This window comes from Myotis daubentonii, chromosome 17 (genome assembly GCF_963259705.1).
Source record: "Myotis daubentonii chromosome 17, mMyoDau2.1, whole genome shotgun sequence".
Lineage (NCBI taxonomy): Eukaryota > Metazoa > Chordata > Mammalia > Chiroptera > Vespertilionidae > Myotis > Myotis daubentonii.
The window spans coordinates 19,441,682-19,458,861 of NC_081856.1; the positions used below are offsets into that span (position 1 = coordinate 19,441,682).

General features: G+C 44.7%; 2 protein-coding genes and 1 pseudogene across 4 annotated transcripts in view; 1 reads left to right on the plus strand and 2 right to left on the minus strand.

Moving 5' to 3' along the window:
• Positions 1–2,260, minus strand: part of ADHFE1 (alcohol dehydrogenase iron containing 1) — a 52,597-nt gene extending 50,337 nt beyond the window's left edge. For all 3 annotated transcript variants that reach the window (XR_009449680.1, XR_009449681.1, XM_059673003.1), the window contains exon 1: positions 2,190–2,260. Coding sequence is in view for 1 of the 3 variants with exons in the window: in XM_059673003.1 (XP_059528986.1) it covers positions 2,190–2,245 (56 nt within the window). In the remaining 2 variants the exon portion in view is untranslated. The remainder of the gene's footprint in view (positions 1–2,189) is intronic.
• A 1,415-nt stretch (positions 2,261–3,675) lies between these two features.
• Positions 3,676–5,289, minus strand: RRS1 (ribosome biogenesis regulator 1 homolog). Its single transcript, XM_059673006.1, has one exon. It carries the CDS (start codon positions 5,166–5,168, stop codon positions 4,068–4,070), a length of 1,101 nt encoding a protein of 366 aa, XP_059528989.1. The 5' UTR covers positions 5,169–5,289; the 3' UTR covers positions 3,676–4,067.
• Positions 5,167–17,180, plus strand: part of LOC132220120 (large ribosomal subunit protein uL4-like) — a 41,770-nt pseudogene continuing 29,756 nt past the window's right edge.

Consider the following 17,180-nt stretch of genomic DNA (forward strand, 5'->3'; position numbering starts at 1 on the left):
CTGTTATTTCCTCTGCCTGGAACTCACTTTCCTGCCTCTTCTGGGTAACTAGTGTTTCTCAGGTCAATTCAGATGTCAATTTCCCTGGGCAGAGGCCTCCTGGTAGACACCCTCTCTCTGTGATCCCTGGTACTGCACCTCCCTTCCCATTAAAACTGTTACCACACTGTGTTGTTGGTGCCCTTTTCCTGGTGGCATTTGCCTTGAGAATGTAAATTTTGTGATAACAAGGCAGCAGCTACGCTTTTTCATAACTTTATTTGCAGTGGCTAGCATAGTGCCCTTTTCTTCTATGCTTACAGTTTGCCAAGGCCTTGCTTCCCCACTCAAGGATGAATTCTCAACTTGCTCCTGAACTCCAGACAAATATATTCAAGTCCCTGCTGGAGGTCTTCATCTGGACGTACCCGAGGCATGTCCAACTCAAAATGCCCAAGTCTTAGGTCATCATCTTCCTCCCAAAGCAAACCCTCTTCCAGGACCTATCATGGTAAATGGCCCCACTGCTTACCTGATGCCTCAGCCAGAAACCTCAATTTCTTCCTTGTTTCACTAAAAATAAACAAAATCTTGCTGATTCTAACCAACTCCTCAGTATTTCTCATATCTACCCCTTGTACCAGCTGCCTCCCGAGGGTGTCTGAAGCCATCACCTTTTAGCTGGAGCACTACGATTACCTCTAGTGTTTCTTCCCCACTCTGCACTGCCACCTGAAAGCTCTCACACAATTCTAATTATGCCACACTCCTTTGCCATGCAGCCACTCTACCTACATGTTCTACATGACACTGATTCCAAGGAATGGTGTTGCTTGATAAAAAGTTCTATGCTGACACAGGTTTAGAATCAAGAGTTTAAATACAGCTAACCCACTGCCCCCCCCCCCCCACACACACACCTTTTGCAGGACTTCTCAGAGCCCTTTCATGTGCAGACATGCATCCTGACTCTACAAGAGAGCTATGTAGCAGTGAGCAGTTTCCCAAATCTATGTGGCCATGTGTTGGGGGCCAGATGTACGCTGGCAAAGTCCTGGCACCTGTACTTCTTTTTTCGTGGAGCATTTCAAGGTGCAGCTTCACAGTGAGAATTATTGCTTCCATAACTTTCCATTATCCACATGACACCCTTCAAGCGCCTCAGCAGAGGATGCGAACAAGAACTGTGAAGCCAGAATATTTGAGCTCATATTGTGGCTGTGCCATTTACTTAGCTGTGTGACACTGCACAAACTCTTTTTCTCCATGCCTTTATTTCTTTACTGTAATATGAGGATATAATACAGTATTGCATAGGGTTGGTGTAAGGATTAGAGTTACTATTAATAATATGTGTAAAATGTGCAGGACAGTGCCTGGCACATGGTAAGTGCCCAATTAATTCTATTTTCTATTCGCGGTCTGTTACCATCTGTCTTCTCCATCCTCACTTCCTCCTATGAAGGGAGGTCCAGATTTTCTACATTTCTTGTCTCTGGCGCTGCTCTCCTTTTACCTGAAATTCCTCTTTAGTCCCCCTCCCTCCTTATGTATCTCCACCTCTTTGTTTTAAAATTTCCCCAAAATACTTGCACATTCAACACGTATTTTATCAAGTGGCTGGTATGTACCCCACATTTCCTTAATGGAGAGAGAGTCAGGCATGTCAAAGCATTTCACATACTGACAGCAGTCCATCTTTCTCTTCTATACCTGATCGGCTGCACTCCGCACAGGCCCCTCTTACAAACCTTGTCCCTGCATCCAATATCCTACTAGACTTTAAACTGCTCCAGAATCTCCCATCTTTGTGTCCCCAGGTCCTAGAACAACTTTTGGCACATCACATGCACCCAGTATAAATGTATTGATTGGATACAAGCATTTGTCTGGGTCACTGTGCCAGGCCCTCCACTGCCTGGCACGACGTGGGACCACCGGCTGTTGTCTCTGGGTCTCCGTTTCCTGAACGGCACACAGAACAGGGTAAAACCCGCCTCCCAGCGCGGGGTGCGGATGCGGGGCACGATCTGACGGCGCAGGCCCACCCGGCGCACCGTGGGCGCGCCCTGCGGAAGCCCCTTCCCGGTTCCTGAAAGTGGCCCGAGGACGAATGCGCAGGGCGGGCGGATCACACCCAGGGGGCTGCGTGGGCACGGTGGCACCCTGGCACCCTCGGGTCCCTGCCCGCCCGCCGGCCCCGCACTCACGCTGCGCGCTGCAGCTGCTTCAGTAGGTGCGCTACCCGAGCGCGGGCGGCGGCCATGGCTGCGCAATCGCGTCCCGGGGCCCCGCCCCCCACGCGGGCCAATCACCGCCGCGTCCTCCTCCTCCCGCCCACTCGGCGCAGCTGGGCAAATCCCTGGTTGGCACTTCGGGTGGCTCGGGGCCACTTTCCCACGAGTCAAAACCGCCAGTGCTCCAACTGCAGTCCCCTATCTGCCTTGGAAATCGCCAGAGGTAACTGCTCCGAAGGGTCTTGGATACTTGAGTCTCTGCTTAAAACCCTCTTTCTTATGTGGGGAAAGGGAAAGACAAGGGCATACTTTTCCCAGTAATTTCTTTAGCCCTAGCAGGTGTTGCCCAGTGGATAGAGCACTGGCCTGCAGACTGAAATGTCCGGGGTTGGATCAGGTCAAGGGCAGGTACCTCGGTTGCAGGCTCCTCCTAGCTCCCCGCCCTGGTTGGGTGCGTGCAGGAGGCAACTAATTGATTTGTCTTTCCCTCTCTCTAACAAAAACAAACAAAAAACAAAACAACATCCTCAGGTGAGGATTAAAGATTAAATGCTCCCTGAATGGCTCGGCTTTTGATGAAGTTGCTCCAGGATTCCATTAAATGGTACACTCTGGGAGGGCTTAGCAGCCCCAAGTGTACCAAGTCCACGTGGGAAAGTTGATCAACGATCAACTTGGAAAAGTTCAACTTTCACTTAATCAGAAAATATCCTAAGTAATGACTGAACAAGTGTCTTACCTGTATGAAATCTCTTTTCTTTCATAGCAATTTCTAGAGTAACCTTATTAAAATGAGACAACACTGAAAAAAATGAATTCCCAAATTTAATTTCCTATCAATTGTCAGACCAAACAGCAGAGTATAATGGCTCTCAGCTCTGTAATAGCAGCAAAAAAAGACCCCCTGGATTTGAGATCTACTATGAATACTTTTCAGGAGATAATTATTAGGGAGAGATAACCAGAATGGCAATAACATTTCAACACCTAAACAAACCAGCTCCACGCCAATTTGACAAATGAATGAATAAAATATAATGTTTCAATTAAGAGTTTTGGGAAAAAAAAAAAAAAGTTTTGTAAGCTGTCTTCCCAAAACAGCTCCTATTTGAAGCTTTAAAAAAAATTGGGGACATAAACGTTGAGGAAGATTTAAGTATTTTCTGACAATTTAAGTACTTAATGACAATTACCATCGTTATTCAGTTATACCCAAACTTATCATTTACAGCAAGCAAATCAATATTTTGTGTTGAAAAGCAGGAAATCTGTTTTCAGAAAAACCAATTATACTATACCTTCAATATTATATCTGATACTTAAAGTTGTTTTTTTTTTTACAGTCATGTTGCTAAAATCACAAGTTTGCTGCTGTTTTAGAAAGTAAAGAAAAATAATATGTGCCAGATATCCGGGTCACTGGCTTTATTTAACGATAGCCAAACAGTGAAAAGCAACATTAAATACAGACACACTTTTATTAAATAACTTCACAACAGTTACTTTTAAGGTCAGTTCTGAAATTTTTCTGTGTGCTCCCAGCTACTTTGATCCATACACAAGCTTGTTACAAAAATAAAGCTGAAGGCATACTATTTTGTCTCTGAAATATGAACTGTCCCTCATACCACATCCAAAGTTAATAAAAAAAAAAAAAATACATCCTTTAAATCTCCAGCCAAAGACATGGTTATTGGAAAAACATTACTTTGTAAAGTCCAACATTTTCATAGTATTTTGAGGGGAGGGCAATCCTATCCCTTCAACCTCAATGAAGGCGGTGGCCACCTTCTTCTGCACCCCTGCAGGACTACACCTTAACATGTAGAGGAGTTCTTGGTCAGAGGGTCTTTACTTCCTCTTCTTTCCTCCTTGGTGTTGCCCTCCTTTCCTCTTGCCACCCCAGCCGGGCGGCCCGGAATTCATCTTGCCTCCCAAGCCTCCTTTCCTCTTACCTCCCTGGCTGGGCGGGGGCCCCCCTTTCCTCCTGCCCCCAGGACCCTGCCGGCCCCCCTTTCTCTTGCCCTTTTGGCTCATTTTTCTCCTCTTGGCCGCCTCCTCCTGGTCTTCCTCCCTCATCTGCTTATTGGCGGCCCTGGTCACGTCCAGCTGAGGCTTTTTGCTGTTCATGAGTCGCAGCATGTCCAACTGGCTCTTTTTCTCCGCGGCAAAGTCCCCGAAAAGAGGCTGAAACTTCCTCTTCTTGCCGGAGCCCTGGGGGGCCTTCTCCTTGGGCAGGCGCTCCTGAAAGCGCCCCACGGAAGCGGTGGAGACCCTGGCCACTTGCAGGGCGCGGCCCAGCTCCTGCTTACTCTGGTGTCCCGTCGGGTGCATCCCGGCCGAGCTGGGGAGCCGCGTCTTGTGCGCGCGGGCTAAGTTACGCAGCCGGTTCAGCTCGTTCTTGGCCACCCGTTCCTTCTTGGCCTGAATCCGCTTGGCGAACTGGTCCTCCAAGGGGTCGGCATTCCCGGGCACCTCGATCAGCCACTCCTTGGTGTCGTCGCGGGCGCGCTGGTAGCCCCAGCGGCGTCGCCACTGGCCGCTGACCTCGTCCCACACCAGATTGGTCTTCTTTTTGGGACGGATGCCCTTGAGGCGCGCGAACTGCTGCCAGCGGGTAAGCGGCCGCGGCCGGGGCACTGGCTTCTCGCGCGGCAGGCGAGTGGTGGGCTCCGGCAAGCGCGCCACCAGCGCCTCCTCTACGCGCTCCGTGGGCAACTGCCACAGCTGGTTGATGAGCAGCTGCGTGTTGTCCCGCGCCAAGGCCCGCAGTTCGGCCTCCGGGGGTGGTTCCCCGCGCCGCAGGCCCGTGGGAGGATTCCGGTCCGAGGCCAGCAGGTTACCCAAGTCGAACTCCAGCTCCAGCTCCTTGTGCACCGTGATGCGCTGCAACTTGTCGGCTTCGTCCCGTTCCGCCTTAGCCAGCAGCTCCTCCACGCTCTGGCCCTCCATGGTCCCGGCTCCGCTCACCAGCTCCAGTAAAACAAACTACTTCTCCGCCAGCGCCGGCTCGAGCCGGGGCAACACGACCACGTGCGAGAGCCCAGACGCTCGCCCCGGAAGAGAAAGCTTCACTTCCGGAGAAACCGGAACTGGCTCATCATCCGGGCGACTGGATGAGAAGAGGCCGGCAGAGGGCAGTGTTGGAGAGCAGATGGGGTTCGAAGCGGCCTTTGTGGCTCGTGCCCGGACGGGGCGGAGCCGGTGCGAGAACCCGGACTACAAATTCCAGGGTCCGCGGAGGCGGCGGCGGCGCAGGTGGGCGGCGCAAGTTCCTGGGCCCACGGAGCGTGGGGTTCCGGAGCGGTTCTGTCACGATATCGGTGAAAATGTGTTCCCAAGATATTTAGCCAGTCAGCCCTTTTTGAGACTGGACAGGTTATATCTCACCCGAACCCTGGCCCGCTCGTGGGGGTCCTGGGTTAGGGCCGAGAAGGACACTTTGCACAGACACGTGGCGCTAAGCGCAGGCTTGGTTTGCCCGGGGCGCGAGCGGGGCTGACGGACCGCCCGCCCGCTGGCGGAGCCCCGCAGCTCGGACTCTGGGCCGCGCGCTCGCCTGGCTGGCGGCCGAAGAGCGCCGGGCTCTGCCGCTGGACTGCCTGGGTCCAGCCCTGACCGTGCCACTGGTTGACTTCCAGCTTTTACGTCTCTGGGCCTACTTAAACTATATTTTTATTGATTTCAGAGGTGAAGGGGGGGGGGGAGAGAAAAAAACATCAGCGATGAGAGAGAATCATTGACCGACTGCCTCCCCCACGCCCCACAACCCTCGCAGAGGACCTCCTGGCTCATGGGTCCATACCCAACCACAGAACCACACCAGCCTATTTTAAAACCTGTGATCTTCTAGGGCTAGTATAAAGATAAATGAGTTGATATGCTTCCAAGGGAGATTCGTCTGGGGCCTGGAACTTGTAAGTGCCCAATAAATGCTAGCTGCGTACCAGTTGTTATTTAATCTTCATAAAGACTCCGAGTCCTAACCGGTTTGGCTCAGTGGATAGAGCGCCGGCCTGCGGGCTGAAGGGTCCCAGGTTCGATTCTGGTCAAGGGCATGTACCTTGGTTGCAGGCACATCCCCAGTAGGGGGTGTGCAGGAGGCAGCTGATCGATGTTTCTTATTGATGTTTCTAACTCTCTATCCCTCTCCCTTCCTCTCTGTAAAAAATCAATAAAATATATTTTAAAAATGACTCTGAGAGCGAAGCTGCAGAGGCAGTTTTACACGGTGATTAGACACTGGCATCTAGAGTCAGACCTAGGGTTACTGTAACCACCTTGGACAGGTTGCTTTTTTTTTTTTTTTAAATATATTTTATTGATTTTTTACAGAGAGGAAGGGAGAGGGATAGAGAGTTAGAAACATCGATGAGAGAGAAACATCGATCAGCCGCCTCCTGCACATCCCCTACTGGGGATGTGCCCGCAACCAAGGTACATGCCCTTGACCGGAATCGAACCTGGGACCCTTGAGTCCCCAGGCCGACGCTCTATCCACTGAGCCAAACCGGTTAGGGCGTGGACAGGTTGTTTAACTTAAGTCCTAGTCCTAAGATGATGACTATGAAACAGTTTCTGGTACATGGTAAGCACTCAGTAAGTCTTAGCTGTTGTTATTCACCATGTTCCTCTGATTACAAAGGAAGGCTCAGGGAGGTAAAATGACTTGTCTAAGGTTGTACAACGAGTATGTCAAACTCAAAGGCGAACACGGGCCAAATAAACAAGGTTTATGTTTATGTGGGCCGCAAAAAACCCCCAAAAGTTTCAATTTTCATAGAAACGTAGGTTTATTTCGATAGAGACATTCTGAGTACAAAGGGCTGAAATAAATGAGTCATTGTTAACATAAAAATAATAGAACATTTTAATAAAAAATTAATATTTTTTCTTGAACATTTACTTAGCAGACACTGAATAACTGCACAAATTAATAAGCGTAACTCAAATAAACCTATTTTTCTTGTTCTCCGAAAGCAAAATATTTCCTGTTGCGCACACCAAACAAGTCAGTCCAAGACTAATGACGTGGCAACTGGCTGCTAAAATATTTGCTGCTGGTATTAGTGGAGAGAAATGGTGCGCCTGCGAGTAAGGCACGTAGGGGAAATCAATGCAACATGATAGTAATCAGTCATTAGCGAACATTGTAGTTCGTTATTGATAATTATGTATAACCGGATATTGTACAAATTAAGTTATGAAATTTTTATTAAAACATTTTTTACATACCATTATATTGGCTAGGCTGCAAAAATATTCGTGTGGTCCGCGTGCGGCCCGCAGGCTGCGAGTTTGATATGCTTGTTGTACAAGTAGGAAACGTGGGAGCAGAAGGCAGCTTACTCACAGCTTTAAGACTTTTTACCTTTTCTCTGTAATGTCTTCAGGCTCTTGACACTGTAAAAGTGTGGTCTTTGGACCAGCATCATAGCCCCAGCTAGGCGTTTGTTAGAAATGCAGAATTTCTGGCCTCACCCCAGATGTAATAATTCTGAGCCTTCATTTTAACAAAATCTCTAGGTGATGAGTATGTATAGTTGAGTTTGGGAAGCCCTGCTGATTGTGGGTTTGAGGTTTGGTTTTCCTTTAATTAATCCATAGAAATGGACATAATTGCCATTAGGAAGTAAATCTGCTAGGAAGAGTTTCTGCTAGAGAGGGCTTTAAATACAGCCTCATCTGTCATGTATACTCTCTGAGTTTGGTCTCTTCTTGAGCTTACTATCTTTCCTCAGCTGCCATTTGTTCATTCACTCATAAACATTTAAGGAACACATTTAAAAAAAATTTTTTTTTTTATTGATTTCAGAGAGGAAGGGAGAGGGGGAGAGAGAGAGAAACATCAATGATGAGAGAGAATCATTGATTGGCTGCCTCCTGCACACCCCCTAGTGGGGATTAATGAACACATTTTATGCTTCAGGAATTTTGCTAGAATCTTCTTTTTTCCTCTTTTCTAAAAGTGTTTTAGGATTTCCCAGGGTTTTTCTGAGCCTTTGCCTTAACATTCAGTACCATGTCTTTAATACCAACCATCCCCTGGGCCCATGGTCGGCAAACCGCAGCTCGCGAGTCACATGCAGCTCTTTGGCCCCTTGAGTGTGGCTCTTCCACAAAATACCACGTGTGGGCGCGCATGTACAGTGCGATTGAAACTTCATGGCCCCTGTGCAGAAGTCGGTATTTTGTGGAAGAGCCAGTTATTTTGTGGAAGAGCCACACTCAAGGGCTCACGAGCCTCGGTTTGCTGAACCGCAGTTTGCCGACCACTGCCCTGGGCCAAGACTTTTAACCTTAAAGCTTTTGAGATTTGCCTTAGGAGAGAGTTAAGAACATTGACAGTTGCTCTGGACTTGGCTTAGCTTCTGATTCATTCACACATATAACAAACATCTGAATGACTACCATGTTCAAAGATTATTGAGAACAATGCGGAAGAAAGGTAAAGAGAAATTTACCATGTGGCATAATTAGGCATTTAATAGGAAGTACACCTATGTAGAATTTATCTCCTCTATCAATCTGAGCTAGGAAAAAACAATCAGATGTCAACATGTGCTGAATGGTATGAATCTTCATTGGATGAAATGCTACTTGGTGTGAATCATACAGGTCAGCTCTTAATTGAACTTTAATTGTTTTATGCTCAATGGTTTTTTAGTCCAAGGGGATTTTAATTTTCTTGATGATTGGAGACTGATTTTTACTTCCACTTTGCTGAGCAGAGTACTGGATGTGTAATAGATACTCAATACATGATTGTTTGAAAGAAGAAGCCTAACAGACTTTTCTAAATTATGAAAGGATTAATGTTGGCTGTGTTAGATTCAAGGTGAGCAAAACTGGTAAGGTGGGGAATTAGGGCTTTACAAAAAGCCTTTATTGAGGCAAGAAGGTAAGTGGTGAACTCCAGCTTGCATTTGTATCATCTTTATATCAGGCAACACTGCAGTGTCAAGAAGAATAGAGCTTGCCAGGGATGTGCAAATGTATGTGAAATTATTTTAATAATACAGCAAATGGTTGCACAGATTGTCTTTTCCCTTTGTTGGTTTTTCCTTACCCGTCCCCCTCTTTGTTGGTTTCCCTTCCTCCTTTGGTCCCATATATCAGAATTCTCAAGTTTGGTATTAGGCCCTCCTTCTTTTCTCTTTATACATGCTCTTTATACCATGTCATCCACTCTCTTGGTGTCAGCCAACATTTTTGTGCAGATGGTTTTTAGAAGTATATCTTTATTTCTTTCCTTTTCAGAACTTTAGGCTCAAATCTCCAATCACCTGCTGGGCTCTTCCACCATACTCCAAACTCAGTATGTGTAAGGTTACATAAACATCATCTTCCCTCGAATTTCTTCTTCATTGTCTATCCATTCACTCCAATTTGTTTATAGAAGCTTTTTATGCCCAAGGTTCTGTGCAAGGCATTGGGAATACAATAGTTAGTAAAAATAGGTTCAATTGAGGTTATTGTCATTTTAGTCTAGTAACTTAGGCTTGAAACTAGGATGTCATTTTTGACTTTTCTTTTTCCATCTCCAAATCCATTCAGGCAAAGTCCCGTTAAATTTGTCTCATATTGTGCCTTTCCATTTCTTCTACCATGACCTTACCCCTAGACAGGGTCTTTTCCATTTGCTTCTCTAGATCCTCCCTCCACTCTGCTCTCTGCTCCTGGCATCCAGCTGGGTGTAGCAATGACAAAAGATCAGAGGGTGGGAAGAGAGGAAGGTGAAGCTCTGTATGCCTCCAACCCTCTGCACATTGCTATTGGTTGGCTGGTTCTTCTAAAAGGCCATAGCTCCACTCAGGCAGCTCTCTTCTTGCAGCCACCCTCACCCAGCTCCTCTAACTTCTCCCCTGCTTCCTCTAGGCCTGGGAGTGGTTACAGCTCTTGCCATTGTAGCACTCTTATTTTTGAGTTTTCTTAAACTCTGCCCACATTTTTGTAATATTCCCATTGTTGCTCTTTTTAAATTACCCAAGTTGACTACTACATTTTTCCTGCTAGGACCATGACTGATACCCAGAGATCTATCCCAGAAGCATCCTAACAGTTTCCTGCCTCGGCTCTCTCTACAGGCCAGTTCTGAAGATTTATCTTCCAGAGACCTGGCCAAATCACTTTACTCAAAAACTCCCTTCTCTACCCAACAAAATACGATTGTTCTTGGTGTTGGATATTTATGATCTAGCCCAAAACGACTCTTTTACTCACATCATATGATAGTGCTGCTTATGCTTATTTTCTAAATATTTCTTCCCCATTCCTATTTTTTATCTTAGCTTTCTACAAACTTAAGAACAGTTATCAAAAAAGGCAAAAATTACATGCAGGAAAGAAGAAGCAACAATTGCATTTTTGTAGCAACTATTGAGAAGTTTTCATTAACAAAAGTAAACCTATAGGGAGATTAAACCCTCACCTTCAATCAGGAACAGGAAAGTTAAAGACATGAAAGAAAGCAACACCTTTCACCTTTCCTCAAAACATAATTACTTTGGCCAGTAAAACATTTTTGTAAGCAATTTCTTCATTCTTTTGATATTGCGTTAACTTAGTGAAAGGGTTAACTGGAGAACACATGGCTTGAGCCTTACAAAATCTAACAAATGTCAAAGGGAAAGCTCGTTCTGTTAGCCTAAGCCTTGCACAAACATGCTCCCCTTGAGTGGTTATTTTTGAGAAATTCCTGAAGACCATCACCCCTGCATGCCCCCTCTACACACCCCTACCCCCGCGCGCACGGGCGCGCAAACACACACACACACACACACACACACACACACACACACACACACACACACACACACACAAAGGATGTCTGGTGTCAGCAGAAGGACAAAGGGCAAGGCCTTAAAACTATGGACCTGATAACATGGGTCAAGCCGAAGTCCCATCTGCAGCTCTCCCTGAGCGCATAAAAAGCCTGCTCCCTCCCCAATTCACCGCTGGCTCTTTCACCTGCACCCAGGTGACTGGAAGAAATATCATTTGATTACACTGAACCTTGAGTCCGTTCTGTGTGACCCTGGCCCAATCCCGAACCTTTCACTTAGATTTACATGCTAAATGTTTTTCAGTTGTCTCTTTTTGGTAGTGGAAATTTTTAGGGATAATTCAACCATTCTTTCAACATAGTTATTATTTTTGGGTAGGAAATTCAATGTGCCAGTACTTAGATAAAGTAGTAAAAAAGGACCCTTAAAAATGCTTATTTTATTTACATAGTTTGGCAGTACCTGAAGGGAAAATTTAATTTAGAAATTTCTTTTTTTAAAAAATATATTATATTGATTTTTTACAGAGAGGAAGGGAGAGAGATAGAGAGTTAGAAACATTGATGAGAGAGAAACATCAATCAGCTGCCTCTGCACACCCCCTACTGAGGATGTGCCTGCAACCAAGGTACATGCCCTTGACTGGAATCGAACCTGGGACCCCTCAGTCCACAGGCCGTTGCTCTATCCACTGAGCCAAACCGGCTAGGGCTAATTTAGAAATTTCTTAACCAGAGACAAAAATGTATTCATTTGTTTTAGTTTTAGTCAGAAATCTGCACAAAATATAATTATTTTTAAAAGGAACAAAAAAGGTGTAGCATTAAAATTGTGTGTAGATAGCGTAGAAGCAGATAACACACACACACACACACACACACACAACCAAACGTACATTTGCCTAGAAAGTACTTTGGATTTTAGGATAGTAAAAATGATGGTAGTATTTTCTAGTTGACTTAATTTGTTTTGCTCTCTGTAAAATACACGATGATTTCTGTTTGTGTGTTTTTTAAATTGGCAAATGCAGTTTTCTTTATTTGCCAAATCTTACCACTACCTATGAGATAGGTAAGCACCACGGGCTGATGGTTTTCATTCATAAGACTTCATCACCAAGACCCAAGGGAATGAGACTGTGTTAGGCTTCAGATTTTACATCTATAAGGAATTCAATTAGAGAACAAAAGATCGATATACAAAGGAAAACGGAAGTTTCAGAATTTTAGGGATATTTGTACTCAACGAATCCAGTTATCCTTTTCTATTATATTTTAATTTTTGAAAGTAAGATTACAATGAGTAAGAAGTCCTTTTGTGTATTCTTAATCATAAAATATGAATGGCTTTTGCAAATAACTTTTAAGTGATTTATCCTCGATTAGGCAACTGAGTCATAAATGCCTTTCCTCTCAGGAAAGCGACGTTGTTGTCAAACAACCTTCAGTTTTTCTTTGCAACCATAGACCATCTGTGAATATACATTAACCCCTAGAGTGCCGGGGAGCGTGATCGTGCTCCTCCTGTCTTTTGCCAAAAGTGCCGGGAGCCCTATCGCGCTCCTCCTGCAGTGTCACTATTAGATGCTAGTAGTTGACTCTTTATTGACAGATGGCACCTAAGTGCAGATTACTTATGATGCCGAATGTTTATAGTTCTAAAATTGACCACTGGCATTTATCTGCCTAATTTTTTACAGGTACTATGATTTTATGAAGTTTACTCAGATTTTGTAGCCCTAAAGCTTTGAAATGGCATCCAGTTCTAAGTCTGCTTTTATTAGTGATGATGATATTGCTAATATATGTCAATTCTTGCTGTGAAGATGACAATTTTGTGAAGATATTGGAGAAGGGTGTCCCTCTATTTTAACATTATATGTTTTGTTCAAATTTTTTTTCTACTAGTATTTTATAATACAATCAGCAAACAATATATGTCAAAGATGAAAACAAATGTAGTAAAGGTTTCCTTAAGTTTTTGAATATGTAACTTCATTTACTTGCGATTCATAATTTTTTTTCCTAAACTGTAAAATCAGCAAAAATGCCTTGGCAATTTTAGCATAGTTCCTAGGATATTGGTTGGCACTCAAAGGGTTAATCACATTTTCTTTTAAATTTCCCTCATAAGCAATATTAATAATATACAGCAAGTTACTGCTATGCCAAATAAACATTAATTCTTAGCCTCTCTTAACCAAGCATTGTTTCTGAACACTATTGATCCATTATTTTTTTAGAATACATCTATGAAAAAATATTAATAGAAATAATGAAACTATAACTACACTAGAGGCCCGGTGCACAAATTTGTGCATGGGTGGGGCCCCTCAGCCTGGCTGGTGATTGGGTCCAATTGGGGCCGTCTCGCCCAGTCCCGATCAGGAGATTGGTCGGCTGCAGTGGCTGTGGGAACACACTGATCACCAGAGGGCAGCTCTGCGTTGAGCCTTTGCTCCCTGGTCAGTGTGTGTCATAGCTACCGGTTGTTTGGTCAACCGGTCGTAATGGTCACTTAGGTTTTTATATATACAGATGTAAGGTAAGTTCTGTAGCCAACACTTTCCTTTTTCTATGTATTTTTACTTGCCAAAGGAAAGAGCCTCTTATTGGCAAGGAGGTGTGTCATTGTATCCTTATTAGCATCCAAGAATGCACTGCAGTCTCATCTAGTTACCTGAGCCACTTGGTAAATGCACAAGATTCAGTTGCTTGTGGAGTGTACACTTTCCCACAGGCCTAAATAGAACTTGTTATTTAGAATCCTATGTAATAAAAGAACAGTATGCAAATAGACAACCAATCAAAGAGTAATATGCTAATGATATGCTAAGGCTGCTCAACCGCTCACTCTGATGTGCACTGACCATCAGGGGGCAGACAGTTAACTGGTTGACCAGTCGTTATGACGTGCACTGACCACCAGGGGGCAGATTCTCCAAATGGTAGCTTAGCTTGCTGCTGGGGTCTGGCCAATTGGGACTGAGTGAGATGGGCCGGACATGCCCTGGAGCCCTCCTGTGGTCTCTCCCCTGCCCGATAGTGCACCGGTGGGGTCCCTCAGCCTGGCCTGCGCCCTCTTGCAATCCATGACCCCTCTGGGGATGTCGGAGAGCCTGTTTCAGCCCGATCCCGCAGGCCACTCCCCTTGGGAGGGTGCCAGATGCAGGGCTCATGGCTGGTGAGTGCTGCTGCAGCAGCATGAGCCTCTCCCGATTGGGACTGATTGGGTGTGAGCCTGTGGCAGGCACAGTGGGGCTGGGATGAGAGGGAGTGGCAGGCAGGAGTTGCAGGTGGCGTTGGACTGTGGGTTTTGGCCTGATCCCTGCAAGGCCACCCAGAGGGGAGGCACCCGTGCATGAATTCGTGCACCGGGACTCTAGTGTATAAATAATGTTCCTGGTACTTTCCAGTGTTTATTTCACTTGCATCCTCATTCAAGATAGTGTTAATTTTCAGTTGGGGAAGCTGACTTATTGTGGTGGGTCCCAGAAAGCCTGTGGATTTAAAAGGAGATACAGTTTAGGGCTCAGGCTTCAGCTTAGTATTGTATTGTAAATAAAAGGTTTTGACTAGATGGTCTTTTTGATTCATCTCTGCGAATCAGTACTATACTATTGATTCTTTTGTTAAAAATTTTATGCTCTCCAGGTGTTCCAATATTATCAATACTAATAATAGAGGAATATGCAAATTGTCTGGGATGCTGTCACAGTAACAGTAACGACCGAACAGCAGGCTGCATGGGGCGACAAGGCCAGCAGGGGGGCAGTTGGGGGCGACCAGGCCAGCAGGGGGTAGTTGGGGGTGAGCAGGCTGGCAGGGGGGCAGTTAGGGGTGACCAGGCCAGTAGAGGGGGGCAGTTGGGGGTGACCAGGCCAGCAGGGGGGGCAATAAGGGGTGACTAGGTCAGTGGGGGGGGGGCAGTTAGGGGTGACCAGGCTGGCAGGCAGAGGCAGTTAGGGATGAGCAGGCTGGCAAGTGGGGCAGTTAGGGGTGATGAGGCAGGCAGGCAGGTGAGCAGTTAGGAGCCAGTGGTCCTAGATTGTGAGAGGGTTGTCCGACTGCTGGTTTAAACCCGATCCCTGAGGGGTCCTGGGTTGGAGAGGGTGCAGGCTGGGCTGAGGGGACCCCCCCCCCCCGTGCATGAATCTCATGCACCGGGCCTCTAGTTTTCTTACAAAGTGCTTTACTGTTTTTTCTTTCTCTTTTTAAAATTTATTGATTTTAGAGAGAGAGGGGAAGAGGGAGAGAAAGAGAGAAACATTGATTTGTTGTTCTACTTATTTATACATTCATTGGTTGATTCTTGTATGTGTCCTGACTGGGGATCGAATCCCCAACCTTAGTTTATCAGGTGATACTCTAACCAACTGAGCTATCTGACCAGGGCTCCTGGTCATTGATTAAAGTTTATTTATTTTAAATTCTTTGATTAAAGTTTTTGACTAATGTATTTTATTTTACAACCTCCCCCACCCCTGAGTCATTTATCTCATTCCCGGGCTGGTTGTATGACTCCACACAGTGGAATAGCTTCCTGCATGCACAAGGAGACTATGACTACACAAGTGTTAATCAGTTTTTAATAACATGGAGGCTAATTATTGTGTTCATAGGTTTTTCTTAATCTTTTCTTTTTTCTTTAGTTAATCATTAAACTACTTTGAGAATTGGAAGGTAGGGTAGAGAATGAGCAAGGTATAGTTCATTTTTCTATTTGTTAGTGATTCTGGAAAAATGTATTCTAGAGAAAAAGATAGAAGACAGATTTATAAAATATTTATTAAAATATTTATATTTTATAAGGTCAGGTCTGAGAATGAAAGATTTTGGATTGGTTTTATCTGTGTCTTTCCGGACTCAAGATGTAGAACTTGATGATGATATTCTTTGATTATTATAGTCATAGAAAAGTTTTAAATAAAGCTTCAAAGTTAACTCCCTCAAATAATAAAATTGGGGCAGTTTTGGTTTTCTTAGCTTGGTGTTGCTTCAGAGAAAACTAATGAGAGAATTTCAAAATATGAAAGGTAAAGTAGAATAAAATATAACATTTCTGGTATGTTTGGTAATTATCATTCTGAGAATGATTCTTGGTGATTTCTGGCCTGATTACCTGAAGACAAATTCCCCAAGGGATCATCACCCCATCTGAATAATGGGCTAACATTATTTTTCAATTTTAGAGCTCTGTGAGTTGGAGATAAATTATTCAAACACACTTTGCAAAGAATCCTAGAGGGGTAGTCAGGATACAGGTTCTGGCTCCATCTCTGCCACTCTGTAGTTGTCTGTGGCTTTGGTAAGTCACTTCATTTTTCTATGAATCAGTTTCCTTATCTTGAAGTGAGCTTCATTAGCTTCTCTCTTTGCCTCTTATAGCTCCATGTAGCATTGTGTGCTTTTGTTAAGATGGCCTCAGGAAAAAAGAGTGTGTGATGGTGAAACAGACTTGACAACAGAGGATTTTTTTTTCTCTTTCTTTATTGATTAAGGTATTAACATATGTGTCCTTATGCCCCCATTGCCCCTCACCCCCCTCCACAGAAGAACTTTAATTGGGATCCCCAGGGTGAGCTTCAGAGAGACATGAATCCCCTAATGTATTATGCAAACGTATGTGGTGATGCATGTGTATTTTTATGAATAGAAGATTCCCACTCTCCCATAAGATTCTCTAAGGCATCTCTGACTCTCTACCTCTCCCCCACAAGGTTAAGAACTACTGTACTATAGAAGAGGGAGATAAGTGAAGGCTAGATAGAGTAATTGGTGAAGGCTTTATGAAAGAAAAGGAACTTGAGTGAACCGTTGAGCTTGAATAGAGTTTGAATAGATAGGAGGAGAAAGAAATGTGTTCCAGGATGATAACAATATAAATAAAGACATGTAGCCAGTATTTGTGGAGCAAGTACAATGTATCAGGCATTAATATTCTTTGTAAATCCTCAACATAGGCCTAGATATTACCAATATCCTCATTTTATAAAAATGGCTGAAATCACAAGGGTTAAATAACTTGTCCTAGGTCATAAAGTTAGTAAATGGTAGAACCAGAATCTGAACCTTTGTAGTCTACCAAACCAGGCACATAAGCACTATACCATAGAGCTTCCTCTATCTAGTCCATTAGAGCAGTGGTTCTCAACCTTCCTAATGCCGTGACCCTTTAA